The sequence below is a fragment of the Ailuropoda melanoleuca genome, chromosome 1 (assembly GCF_002007445.2).
Source record: "Ailuropoda melanoleuca isolate Jingjing chromosome 1, ASM200744v2, whole genome shotgun sequence".
NCBI lineage: Eukaryota > Metazoa > Chordata > Mammalia > Carnivora > Ursidae > Ailuropoda > Ailuropoda melanoleuca.
In genome coordinates this window covers 52589007-52602064 of record NC_048218.1, presented here as the reverse complement: position 1 = coordinate 52602064, position 13058 = coordinate 52589007, and the positions used below count along the sequence as shown (strand labels likewise).

Below are 13058 nucleotides of genomic sequence, written 5' to 3'. Positions count from 1 at the left end.
AATATAGTATTATAATAGGGACTTTTACAAAAGCTATCCTCAATGTTTTATTAGAAACACTTGGATGCTTGCATACTTGACAAACATTGATGAGAAGCTTGATAAAACAATATATTGTTAATACCACTATGGCCAGAGTGTTTTGAGGGAAAAAATATTCAAGGACATATATTCAACCAAGAGGAATTATTATGCCATTGAATATTGTGCAAAATTGCTTACAAGAACAAGAGAAAAAATAAATTAGACTCCATGAAAATGAAAAACTTCTGTGCTTTAAAGGACATCATCAAGAAAGTAAAAAGACAACCCACAGAATGGGAGATAATATTTGGAAATCATGTATCTGATAAAGGACTAGTATCCAGAACATGCACAGAACTCTGAAGACTCAACAAAAGACAACCCAATTTAAAAAATGGCCAAGGATTTAAATAGACATTTCTCCAAGGAGATATACAAATAGCGAGTAAGCACTCAAAAAGATGTTCAACGGTCAATAAAACAAAGAGGCAGCCCACGGAATGGGAGAAGATATTTGCAAATGACACTACAGATAAAAGGCTGGTATCCAAGATCTATAAAGAACTTCTCAAACTCAACACTCAAGAAGCAAATAATCAAATAAAAAAATGGGCAGAAGATATGAACAGACACTTTCCAATTAGGACATACGAATGGCTAACAGACACATGCAAAAATGTTCAACATCATTAGGCATCAGGGAAATTCAAATCAAAACCACGTTGAGGTATCACCTAACACCAGTTAGAATGGAAAAAACTGACAAGGCAAGAAACAACAAATGTTGGAGAGGATGTGGAGAAAAGGGAACCCTCTTACACTGTTGGTGGGAATGCAATTTGGTACAGCCACTTTGGAAAACAGTGTGGAGGTCCCTTAAAAAATTAAAAATAGAGCTACGCTATGACCCAGCAATTGCACTACTGGGTATTTACCCCAAAGATACAGATGTAGTGAAAAGAAGGGCCATATGCACCCTAATGTTCATAGCAGCAGTGTCCACAATAGCCAAACTGTGGAAGGAGCCAAGATGCCCTTCAACAGACAAGTGGATAAAGAAGATGTGGTCCATATATACAATGGAATATTACTCAGCCATCAGAAAGAATGAGTACCCAACATTTGCACCAACATGGATGGAACTGGAGGAGATTATGCTAAGTGAAGGAAGTCAAGCAGAGAAAGGCAATTATCATATGGTTTCACTTATTTGTGGAACATGAGGAATAGCAGGGAGATCGTTAGGAGAAGGAAGGGGAAAATGAAGGGGTGGGGGAGAACAGTGGGGGAGATGAACCATGAGAGACTATGGATTCCGGGAAACAAAGTGAGGGTTTGGAGGGGGGATGGGCTAGCCCGGTGAAGGGTATTAAGGAGGGCACGTATTGCATGGAGCACTGGGTGTTATACGTAAACAATCAATCATGGAACACTACACCAAAAACTAATGATGTACTGTATGGTGACTAACATATAATTTAAAAAAAAAAAAAGATGTTCAACGTAATAAATCATTAGAAAAATGCAAATCAAAACCACAACAATCTACTACTTCACATCCACTACAATGGGTAAAATAAAGACAGGTAATCCAACAAGTATTTGTGAGGATGTGGAGAAATCAGAACCCACATGCATTCCTGGTGGGATTTTAAAATGTGCAGTCACTTGGAAAAGTTTGGTAGTTCCTCAAAAAGTTAAACAGAGTTTACTGCATGTCTCAGCAATTCCACTCTTAGGTATATACCCAAGAGAACTGAAAACCTTATGTTCATACAAAAATATGCTTACAAATGTTCATAATAGCATTATTCATAATAGTGAAAAAATGGAAACAAATGAAATGTCCACCAACCAATGAGAAGATAAACTGTGGTATATTTATACAATGGAATATTATTTACCTATAAAAAGGAATGCATAGTGAGACATGCTACAATATGGATATACAATATAGTAACTGTAAGAAGTTAATCACAAGAGGGCACTTATATGATTACACTTAAATGAAATGTCTGGAATAAGCAAATCCACAGGAACAAATAAAAAATTAATGATTGCCAGAAGCTAGGGGAGGGGAGAATGAGGAATGCCTTTTAATGGATCCAGGATTTCTTTAGGGTGATAAAAATGTTCTGGAATCGGATAGAGGTGATGGTTGTATACCTCTGTGAATGTCCTAAAAGCAAATGAATTGTATAATTAACACACTGAGTTTCATCCTATATGAATTAGATCTCAAAAAAGTTTTATTAAAAAATTACCTACAGGCAAAAATATGTGAATCAGAATAAAACTCAGCCGGTTTCATAAATCAGTCATACTTAGCAGTATTGATTAGGGCAGAGATAAGAACACATGAGCTCTAGTCCCTGCCTAGCTTGTTGTGGGACCATAACTTTGCTGATCTAATCTCTCTCAGCAGTTTTCTAGGGCTAGAGCTAAGATGAACATATCCCCCAATTTTCCTAGGACACTTCCAGTTTGTAACTGTTGTCCCAGTCTAATTATCAATAATGCTCCATTTTATGGTCAAAAGTACCCCAGTTTGGATAATAAATTATATGGCTACCCTGGCCAGAACATGCTGAATGGAATATCTAGAGTTTCAGAGATGTACACACAACCAAAGCAACAGCTAAGTTTGTACCTTTTCATGGAAAGTTGCTCTTTAAGATTCTTGATTTCATTATCTTTAGCATGGCTCTGACGCTGTAATCTAATAAAAGATGAAAGTGATAAATATTAGAAATTATTTGTCATCAATACAGTCAGAACAGCTCTACTTGTAGCTGAGGAGGGTCTAAGTATGACCATTTTGGGCCATGAATATTGAGCCTGAAAATAATTAGTCTCCTATACCTAGTCCTTTTGGAATTTACCTTTTTTTCCTCCCCATGTCTGATTTACTGACTTCCCAAAGAAGGTAAGTACTAAGTTCTAACCCCATCAATTAAAAGCCAAAGAGAACTTGTATCCCCAGTGCAAAGACTCAGAAAAATGTCTTTAGCTCTTTGTACTTCAGTTTACACACTAGAAAACAACAGACAATATGTTCTGATTTCCTAGACCTTAGTAGGATGAGAACTTTAACTTTTCTTACAAAGCTATTGTATCAAGTCATATAAACTATTAAAAGGTTAAGGTCTGAAAGAAATCAGATATTAAATATAGAAGTAATTAGTCTGTGTGCAAATAAGAATTTTAATTAAAATAATAAATTATAACTGGGGAGTCACTGACATGACCTAATCATGGGACGACTGGGTAAAAATTTTATATAAATCAGAAAACATAACCAGTGATTGGTTTAAAAATATGCAAAAAGCTACCGAGAGAAGTGAAAAGTAATACTTTTTGGTTGATATATGTTCACAAACCATTTCGGATGTTCCTTCCTTGTGCTGCTATATATCTCCTCACAAGTAAGCTTTTACACTGACCCATTAATTTGCTATAAAATGAAGAAGTTTACAGAAAAAGCACATTTCTCTTTAAGTTCTGATGTGTTCAGACATTTGGGATACACAGGAATTTGGGTTAATATAAATTATTGGAATGATAGCCTTAAAACAATGACTCTAAATGTTGGCTAGATTGCTTACTATTAGATTTCAGAGATTACCCACTCACCTTTACTCCAAGCTTCTTAGAAGCAAGAAAGACTTACAACCTATTGAACTGAATATGCAATGAAAAGAAACCAGATCTGTTTCTACACAAAAGAGATCATGTTCTCAAGTAAAGGAGAAAGATGGGCTTTGTTACTATTTATGCAGGAGTATGTACAGAGATTTGAAAAGGAGGTAGTTAGATTTTTTAAGTTGACATCTTCCTTTCCTTTGAATGCTTCCATTACTTTAATATTTTATCTAGCTGTAGTTTAGAGTGGGCAATAAAGAGCTGACAGCGGGGGTGGGGAATTCTGAAGACCTGGATTCTTAAATAACAGAGAATAAGGTAGGCATCATCCAGCTTGGATGGGAAACAGCTATATATGTTCAAACAGTCAAAACTTCTTAGTCCTGTTTTTCTCTTGAATAACATGAGGGTAGGATTAGACATTCTTTTCTGAAAGATCTACAGTTCTTAACCTTATTCTGACTGGCTATCAAATTTATTATATAGATTTTATTGACAGTAATTACATTTATTAAGTGCTTATTGTAATTTGTTCAAAATATGTTGCTATTATATAAATCTTCTTTGTTAATTCTTCAATTATCATCAGCAAACATTTACCAAACATTTACTATAGGACTGACATTGAATTAGGCCAAAGAAAAAAAGATTTTTTTGCTTCCTAATAAATACCATATTCTAAAGTAAAAGAAATCAACATTTTACAATTTAAAAATATTTACATTTTTATCATATACTCTTGAGACATGTTCAAGTGAATTGAACAAAGGCTTAAAAGCCAAATTATAACACATTCCATACTCACTCAGGTTTCGTCTCAGCCTAGATGCCCTGTTCTCCAATCTCATTCTACATAGTTGAGCGTAAATACTGTCTTCAATGAAGTTCTTCCTTACCATAACAATCACAAGTACTCTTTTTACCCTACAAAATCCCTATTAAGTATGGTGCCATTTGACAGTTATTTATATGTACAGTTGGTCTTGAAGAACACAGGGGTTAGGGACACTGATGCCTACCTCCAGCAAATGCAATTGAAAATAGTATATAACTTTTGACTTCCCAAAAAGCTTAACTAATAGCTTACTGTTGACCAGAAGTCTTACTGGTAACATAGTCAATACATGTTTTGTATATTATATGTGTTATGTACTGCTTTCTTACAATGAAGTGAAAGAAAATATTACTAAGAAGATCATAAAGAGAAAAATACATTTATAGTATTGTACTTTATCCAGAAAATCTGCATATAAGCAGACCCACATAGTTCAAACCTATGTTGAAGGGCTAGCTGTACTTTAAAAAAAACATTAAACTTATGAGATAACCATAGATTCATATGCAGGTGTAAGAAATAATACAGAGATCCCATGTGCCCTTTACTTATGTTCCCTCAATGTTAATGTCTTACAGAACTATAGTATAGTAACCAAAATGTTGATAATGATCCAGTCAAGACACTGAACAGTTTTATCACAATACCTCATTTTGCTCCCATTCCCATTCCCTCCTCCTAACCTTGGATCACTAATCTGTTTTCCATTTTTATGATTCTGTCAAGAATGTTATAGGAATGAAATCATACGGTATATAAGCTTTGGGGATTGACTTTTTTCACTCAGCATAACTCTCGTCTGCAAGGTCTGCAGTGTCATCACTCTTTCATTCCTGATGGTGGTGTATGTATCTCCTTTTTTGTTTGTTTGTTTTGGTAGAGGTCTGTCAATTTTAATGTTATTTTCAAAGAAACACCTCTTTGTTTCATGGATTTTCTTTATTGTTTTTTCTGTTTGCAATTTCATTACTTCTAATCTTTATTAATTCCGACTGCTTGTTTTAGGTTATTTTGCCTTTCCTTTCTCTGGATTCTTGAGGTGGGAGCTTAGATTAGATTGAGACTTTTCAACTCTTATCAAATGTGTATAGTTAGTGCTATAAATCTTCCAAGAACTACTTTAGCTGTGTCCCACAAATTTTGATATATTGTATTTTAATGTTAATTCAGTTCAACGTATTTTTATTTCCCTTCAACTCTCTTTTTGACCCACGGATTAATTAGAAGTGTGCTGTGTAGTTTCCAAGTGTTCGGAGATTTTCCTGTTTTCTTTCTGGTATTGACTTCTAGTTTGATTCCATTTTGATCTGAGTATATACTTTGCATGATTTCAATGCTTTTAAATTTGGTTTGTTTCATGGGCCAGGATATGTTCTATCATGGTATATTTCCTATGGTCACTTGAAAGCATATGTATTCTGCTGTTGTCTGGTGATGTGGCTTATAAATATGGATTAAATCCTGTTGGTTGATGGGGTTGTAGAAATTCTATATCTTTGCTAATTTTCTATCTAGGAGTTCTATAAATTACTGAGAATAGGGTGCTGAAATCACCAACTATAACTGCAGGTTTTTCTATTTCTCCTTACAGTTCTATCAAGTTTTGCTTCACATATTTTGAGGCTCTGTTGTTGGGTACATACAACTTTAGGTTGTTATGTCTTCCTGGTGGATTGATCCCTTCATCATTGTGTAACGTCCCTCTTCGTCTCCAGTAGTTTTTTGCTCTGAAGTCCATTTTATCTGATATTAATACAGCCATTCCTGCTTTTTTGATTAATGTTTACATTGTATACATCTTACCATCCTTTTATTTTCAACCTATGTTAATGAAACTGAAGATTCTTGTGAACAACATATTGTTGGATTACAGTTTCGTTTTGTTTTTAAAATCTGCTCTGCTAGTGTCTTTTAACTGATGTATTTAAATCATTTACATGTAAGGTAATGATGTTAGGGCTTAAGTCTGCCATTATTTTTTATTTCTTATTTTTCTTTTCTTACCTTCTTGGGGTTATTTGAACATGTTTTAGGATTCCATCTTGACTTATTTATAGTGCATGTGAATGTACATCTCTCTCTGTAAGTTTCTTAGTGGTTGCACTTGGTGTTACAATATGCATACATAGTCTACTGGTATTTGTATTTTCTCTACTTTCACATAGGTCCCTTTACCCCCTACAGTTTTAAAATACAATTGTTGTAAGTATTTCCTCTACACGTTAAACTCCATAAGAGATGGTATTATAATTTTTGATTCAAGCATCAAGTATGATTTAAGAAATTAATGAGAAACAGGATGGACTCTTATTATTTACCACCCCCCCTTTACTCATTTTGATGTTCTTTCCTTTCTGAAGTTCCAAGCTTCTATTATCATTTCCTTTATGTTTACAGGCCTTCCTTTGCCATTCTTTAATGGTAGCTTTGGTGGCAACAGATTCTTCTACTTTTCCTGAGACTTGTCTTTATTCCCCTTCGTCCTAAAGGACATTTTTGCTGGATATAGGATTTAAGATTCTTGTTTTCTGTTGTTTCCTTTTAGGTTTTTTCTTCCAGTACTTAAATAATGTGCCACTTCCTTCTGGCCTCCAGTGTCTCAGATGAGAAATTCGATGTCATTTGAATTAGTGTTCCCACATGTGTTCTTTTTCTCTGGTTCAAGATTTTTTGTCTTAATTTTCTGCAGTTTAGTTATGTGACTTGGCATGGACTTCTTTGGGTTTATACTATTTGGGATTCACTCAGCTTCTTGAATTTGTAAATTTATGTATTTCACCTCATTTCTTTTAATACTGCCCCCCATCTTTCTTCTCTGCTCCTGAGATTCTAGTAAGAACTTAAACTCTTTTATTATTGTCCCACAGGTCACTTAGACTCTGTCTTTTTTTTTTTTTTAATCTTTTCCCTAGTCTATCTCCTCTCTGCTATTCAGATTAAGTAATATCTTTTGATCTATCTTCAAGTAAACTGGTTCAATCCTCTGTCATCTTTATTAGTGATTATATCCAGCAAGATTTTCAGTTATATTTTTTAGTTTTACAATTTCCATCCTTTATAACATTTTTTGCTAAGATTTTCTAGGTTTTCATTTGTTTAAAGATAATTCAATTTTCTTGCTGATGCACTGCTATGATGGTTGCTTTAAAATCTTTGTCAGACAATTCTCAAATCTGAATCATCTTAAAGTTGTCCTTTGTTGACTATCTTTTCTCTTTCATGTTGTGATTGTCCTCGTTCTTTGTATACTTAGGTATTTTGGATATTATGAGACTCTGGATTTAATTTTTTTTTTTTTTTTAAGCAGGAAGACCCCCTGCGTAGTGTGAAGGCTGAGTGGGTGTGTATGTTTAGCTTCCCATTCGGCCCTGCTAACAACATCCCACCAAAATTGGACACTGACACTCTGCCTCAATGCAGATGAGTGGTGTAGAAATTCAGTCCCTCCCTGGTCCCACTGACATTTCCCAAGAAAGTGGGACACCAACTCACTCTGCTTTTTGCCTCTGAGTAGGGTATAAGATCAGCTTCCTGTTGGGCCCTACTGACACCAGGGAAGGAGAAAGCAGAGGGCTGATTCACACTGCTCTGTTGCTACAGAGTGGAGAGCAGATCCATGTTGGGCCTCTCTGGCATCAGTTGGGAGAGGGGAGAAAACAGAGCACCAACTAGCCCCAGGGGTGGAAACTCAGCTCCCCATGAGGAGAGTGGAGGTGAAACCTAATATTGACCAGTCCTACCTCAGATTACCCTAAGTCTCATTGATGCTAGGCAGAGGTAGAGGCTTAGCTTGATCACACTGACACTATCCTGGCAGAGGAACTAGAACACTACCTACTTTTGCCTGGTGGGGAATGGAGACCAACTGGATGCTCAGTATTGTTGACACTGCCCCAGCAAGGAAATCTGATTTCTGCTATTTGCCATTGTTGGAACACACTACTTGCTTCCAAGGGGTGGTATGAGACCACTGGTGCTTGACTAGAGTAGGCGGATACTGCCAAAAAGGCTTTCTGTTGTTATATCTTCCTTTTCCTGATCCTTTGGTTAGAGGAAACAAGCTTTTCTCGAAGTCTTCCCCCTCTCCATCTCTTGGCTATTCCAGGTTGGTGATTTCTGCAGTACCCTTTCTAGGATATATGGCAGGCAATAAGGAAAAGTCGCTGCTATATCATTCCTCAAGTACCAAGGTCTCTAGACAGTCTGTTTTCTTCTAACTTTTAGAGTCTTCCTCTGCTTGTTTGTTGTGTTATATCCAGGGTGCTTAGTTTTAAGTAGGAAGACCTGCAAGGAATACTACTACTATTTCTTGGTAGAAATAGAAGTCCCTCTGTTTTAAGTAATTTTAAACAAATTAATCTGTACTCTCCATTAGCTCACAATGTCTGACATGTCTTGATATCTTCTACGTGTACTTTGCATAATTCTTCTCATATAATGGGCCCCTGATAAATGTTTGGTGAATGCTCCTTGCATGAAGACATATGCCTCCCCTAAAAAGGTCTGTTTGTAGTCTCAAGCATACAAAAGGTGCCTGAGTCAGTTATCGGAGTTGAGGAAGATATCCTCAGATGGTAAAGGAGAGAGGCAGCAGCTCATATGCATGGATGGCATTACTTTTCTGATCTCTGATATTATATAATCTGTATCTGGATTGGTGATTGCCTTCCAAGCTAAAAGACAAAGTTTTGAACCCCAAAGTGAGGATTCTTAAGTGACTGTAGCCAGCTTAGATTTGCCAGAGCCATCTTAGGGCCTCACCTCCTTGAACTTAAAGGATCTCTCTGACGAGCAGGGATAAGCCAAAGTGTTTTTAACTGAGATTATGTTGCCAGCACTAAGGCATCCAGTTCTTCCCAAATATTCCTTCAAGGTTAGATGATATCATATGTGGGAGAAAATTAAAGACCTAAATCTCTGCCAAATATTTCTCCAATTTCATAATTAATATTGTGGACCCCTCACTCTAAGATATTTCCTAGAACTTGTCTATTCTCCCTATTAGCAGTCTAAGAACTAATGGATTTCAAATCAGACTTCATAGACAACTGGTATCCTGTAGCATTACTATTTATTAAAATACTGTATTACAAGTCATGTTATTATTTAAACTGATATGACTGGAGACAGTGATTAGTACAAAAAGAATAAAACAAGACACTCATTTTTCCCTATTAAGTCAGAATTTTTAGTCTTAGGTATTTAATACCTAAGATTGTTAAGGGAAATGAGACTGTTTGGAGGGAGGAGTCTTCAGGAATTTGATTCATTTTTAATCTCTTGGTCTTGGAACACAGAAACTCTGAGAGACCAATATAAAAAATCATTCAAATGATTTCATGGGTATCTCTGAGGAACACATTCATTATATGCTATAAAGAAACAGCAAATCATTGGTCATATTTTCATAAATTAGAATCATGACCTGAAAGTTAATTATCTTTCTCATGTAATTCTATGTAATTCTATTATAATCACACTTGTTCAGCCAATACATGTAAAGCTTGATATATAGAGTGAGCACTTGCTTATTTCTCCAACCAGCTGGCAAGGCAAAAGTATAGTTGGTTTTTAAGCAAGTGCAGGCCTGTACTCGGCAGTTCCTAATGTGTAGTCACAATGCCACCTAGTGGCTACACACGGATTATCTTTTAAAGATCGTGCATTACAGAGCAAATCCAGATTTTCCCGTTATCAACAGATTTGCACTTACTTGGAAACCTTATTGATTCCAAAAGCCACTTGTTGGTTCAGAGATGCAATGATTTTGTCTTTCTTCTTAATCTGCATTTGGTTTTCTTGCCATCGAAAAGTCACTGTTTTCAACTGTCTTTTGAAATCCTGATCAATGAAAATATTATTTCATAGTTATTTCTGTTCAAGTCACCATATATTAAAAAAAAAAAAAAACACAGGTATTTCGGGAAAAAAATGGGTACTTAAAAAAAAAAAGAAACTACCATTAAATTGAACATTTCAACTACTGACTGGCTTCAGGTAGAATGACAAAAATACTTACTTCACATTGATAGTGCAATTTATAAAGCTGCCGCTGCCGAGCAAGCTTTTCCTTCTCAGTTTCTCCATATTCTGCAGTTACTTTGCTGGTTGAGCCCTAATGAGCAAACGGAATATGCATGCCTTATTTCCTTCTAAAAAACATTAATTCTTCAGTTAAAGGGGATTTAAAGTTGCCATCTAACTCCTATTCATGCTTTATGTCTCAATGCAAGCATCACTTCTCTGATAAACACACCTCTCCCAATTACACATTCACTACACAATCCCACAGTTACTTGTCTACTGCTGCTACTTCTGGACAACAGTACCTGCATGCTTGCCATATTTTTAAGCTTTTTTTTGGTCATGCCTTTATTGTCATAAAAACCATATGAGGTAGGCACTTATTATTCCCATTTTAGAGATGATAAAACTGAGTCCTTACCCAAGGTTACACAGAAAGTGGAGAAGACTGAATTCTAAGTCAGGCAGTCTTAAGTGCCCAAACACTTAATTTTTACTTAGTACCACCTTAGCATAATATTCAACTTCTCCACTGGACTGTAAACACTATGATCACAGGGACCATGTCTTAGCTTAGCTCTTGACAAAAAGCAAGTGCTAAATGTTTTTTTAATAAATGAGGGCATAAACATTTTCTAAAATGTGTGCCACATTTTTATTGTATTTTGGAGCTTTCATAGCTATTGAATGAAAACCAAAGGCCCTGTATTTAAACTTCAGTCTGACATCCAAAGCTAAGAATATGTCATTTCAGTTAAAATACATATATTCTATTATTATAACTAGAAAGGGAAAAGGAGATATGACATTTATCAGCCAGGGAATCATTTTTACTAAATGTACCATTAGACAATCAATATTCCTACATACTATGGAACAGGTTATCATTAAATTACCTTATCATAAAATTATCATTAAATTACCTTAGTATGGAATTCTCATTTAAATCAAGTGATTAAAAAAAAAAGAGTCATATACTTTGCCTGATTTAGTATTCTATTGAGCAATTAAATCATGTTCACATGTACTGTCACATATAGGTACATCATTCCCAGCAGTGACTACTACTAGGAAAGGAACCAAAGGAAAAAAAAACCAAAAAATCACTGTTGTACATTAATATTTTTGTAGACATGTCAATTCTACAACCAGCTTAATTTTTTAAAAATGAAAGTATCTGTTTTACAAAACTATTTTTCTCAAAATTAAATCAATAGGATTAAGCCAAGTTTTTTTTTCCCCTTGTGGTATTTGAAAACCTTTCACAAGGAATGCATTCGTAATCAACACTGCCTAATAGTTAAAGCCAGGAAATGGTTTGAAGGCTAAAGTGAAAAGTTTCAGCTCCTAAGGTTCTTTTTTCCTCCATCTACCCCTGTCCCTCCCCCTTCCTGTTTTTATTTGCTCCTTACAAACACAGCACAGACCACTAGGCTAACACGCTGTTCAAAGAGTCATGGGAAAAACAACAGTTAACAACTGTTTCTGGAAGAAGGGAGGCAAGGCTGTACCCTCTCTGATCAGGCTTACCTGCTCTATCATATCCAGAATATGCAATTCATCCAGGCTATAGAATTTGTCTTCAGATGCAGAATCCTCTTGAATATCACTTGCATCATCTTTCATAAATCCACTGACTGGGTGTAGATTTGCTTGCTCTTTCTTCAACTGCTCTTCCTTTCCTATCATACTGGGGCTATAGTAGTGACATAATCAATGTAATCTTTTATAATGGTTGAATGTTTTTCATCTAAGCCATTGCTTCCCAAATTAATACTGTATTGGTCTCATGAAATGTTCAGCATCAGAAGGGTTCATGGCCAAAGAAAGTTTACACAGTGTTCATATTGTGTATTTCTCTTGATGATTCATAATGAATTTATTTAGCATATATGAGCTAGTGCTCAATTGAGGTACCTATTCTGTTCATCCTAGTGTTTTCAAGAATTATGAGACCATGGAGTTCATTTTTCAAATTATAATTATTAACACCAGTTACTTTTAGGGAAATAATACTTTGGGAAATATTGACAAGCATTTCCACATCTGCTATATTATTTTATCATTCCAGCATTCTTAACAAGTAGGTTGGTTTAATCAATTTCATTGCTTAGGTCCAGTGTACATTTAGAGAGAGGGCTGTAAAGATAGAGGGCTGTAAATAGCAACATAAAGGAGATTTAAAAATGGAGGTTTCTTTGGTAATAGAACTTAAAAAAAAAAAACTGCAATAACATGGATTTCAGTAACCAGAAAACCACTAAAAAAAGAATGAAAATACTCTAAGTGCAATGACAACTAACTCATTTCTATACCCACATCTAAAAATTTAAATGCATGCTACTATCCTTTCAAACTGGCCTGTTTATAAATTTCCTTCTTAATCTCACTAAATGGTAACAAGGAATAGTACTTTTACTTGTAATGTGACATAAATGATTAGTGAATAAAAAGAAAACAGATAACTCTAGGATGCATTATTACTTCTTTTAGACACTGAGACCTAGAAAACAATGGCATCTAATGCTTGCAG

The 13058-nt window shown here is 35.3% G+C and overlaps 1 protein-coding gene across 14 annotated transcripts in view; it reads right to left on the bottom strand.

The window, feature by feature from the left end:
* DZIP3 (DAZ interacting zinc finger protein 3) overlaps positions 1 to 13058 on the bottom strand; it is a 92579-nt gene that overhangs the window by 16943 nt on the left and 62578 nt on the right. For all 14 annotated transcript variants that reach the window (XM_034657975.1, XM_034657998.1, XM_019807315.2 and 11 more), the window contains 4 exons: positions 12056 to 12221; positions 10521 to 10616; positions 10215 to 10342; positions 2675 to 2743 (listed from right to left, as the gene is read on the bottom strand). In XM_034657975.1, coding sequence (XP_034513866.1) covers positions 2675 to 2743; positions 10215 to 10342; positions 10521 to 10616; positions 12056 to 12221 — 459 coding nt within the window. The remainder of the gene's footprint in view (positions 1 to 2674; positions 2744 to 10214; positions 10343 to 10520; positions 10617 to 12055; positions 12222 to 13058) is intronic.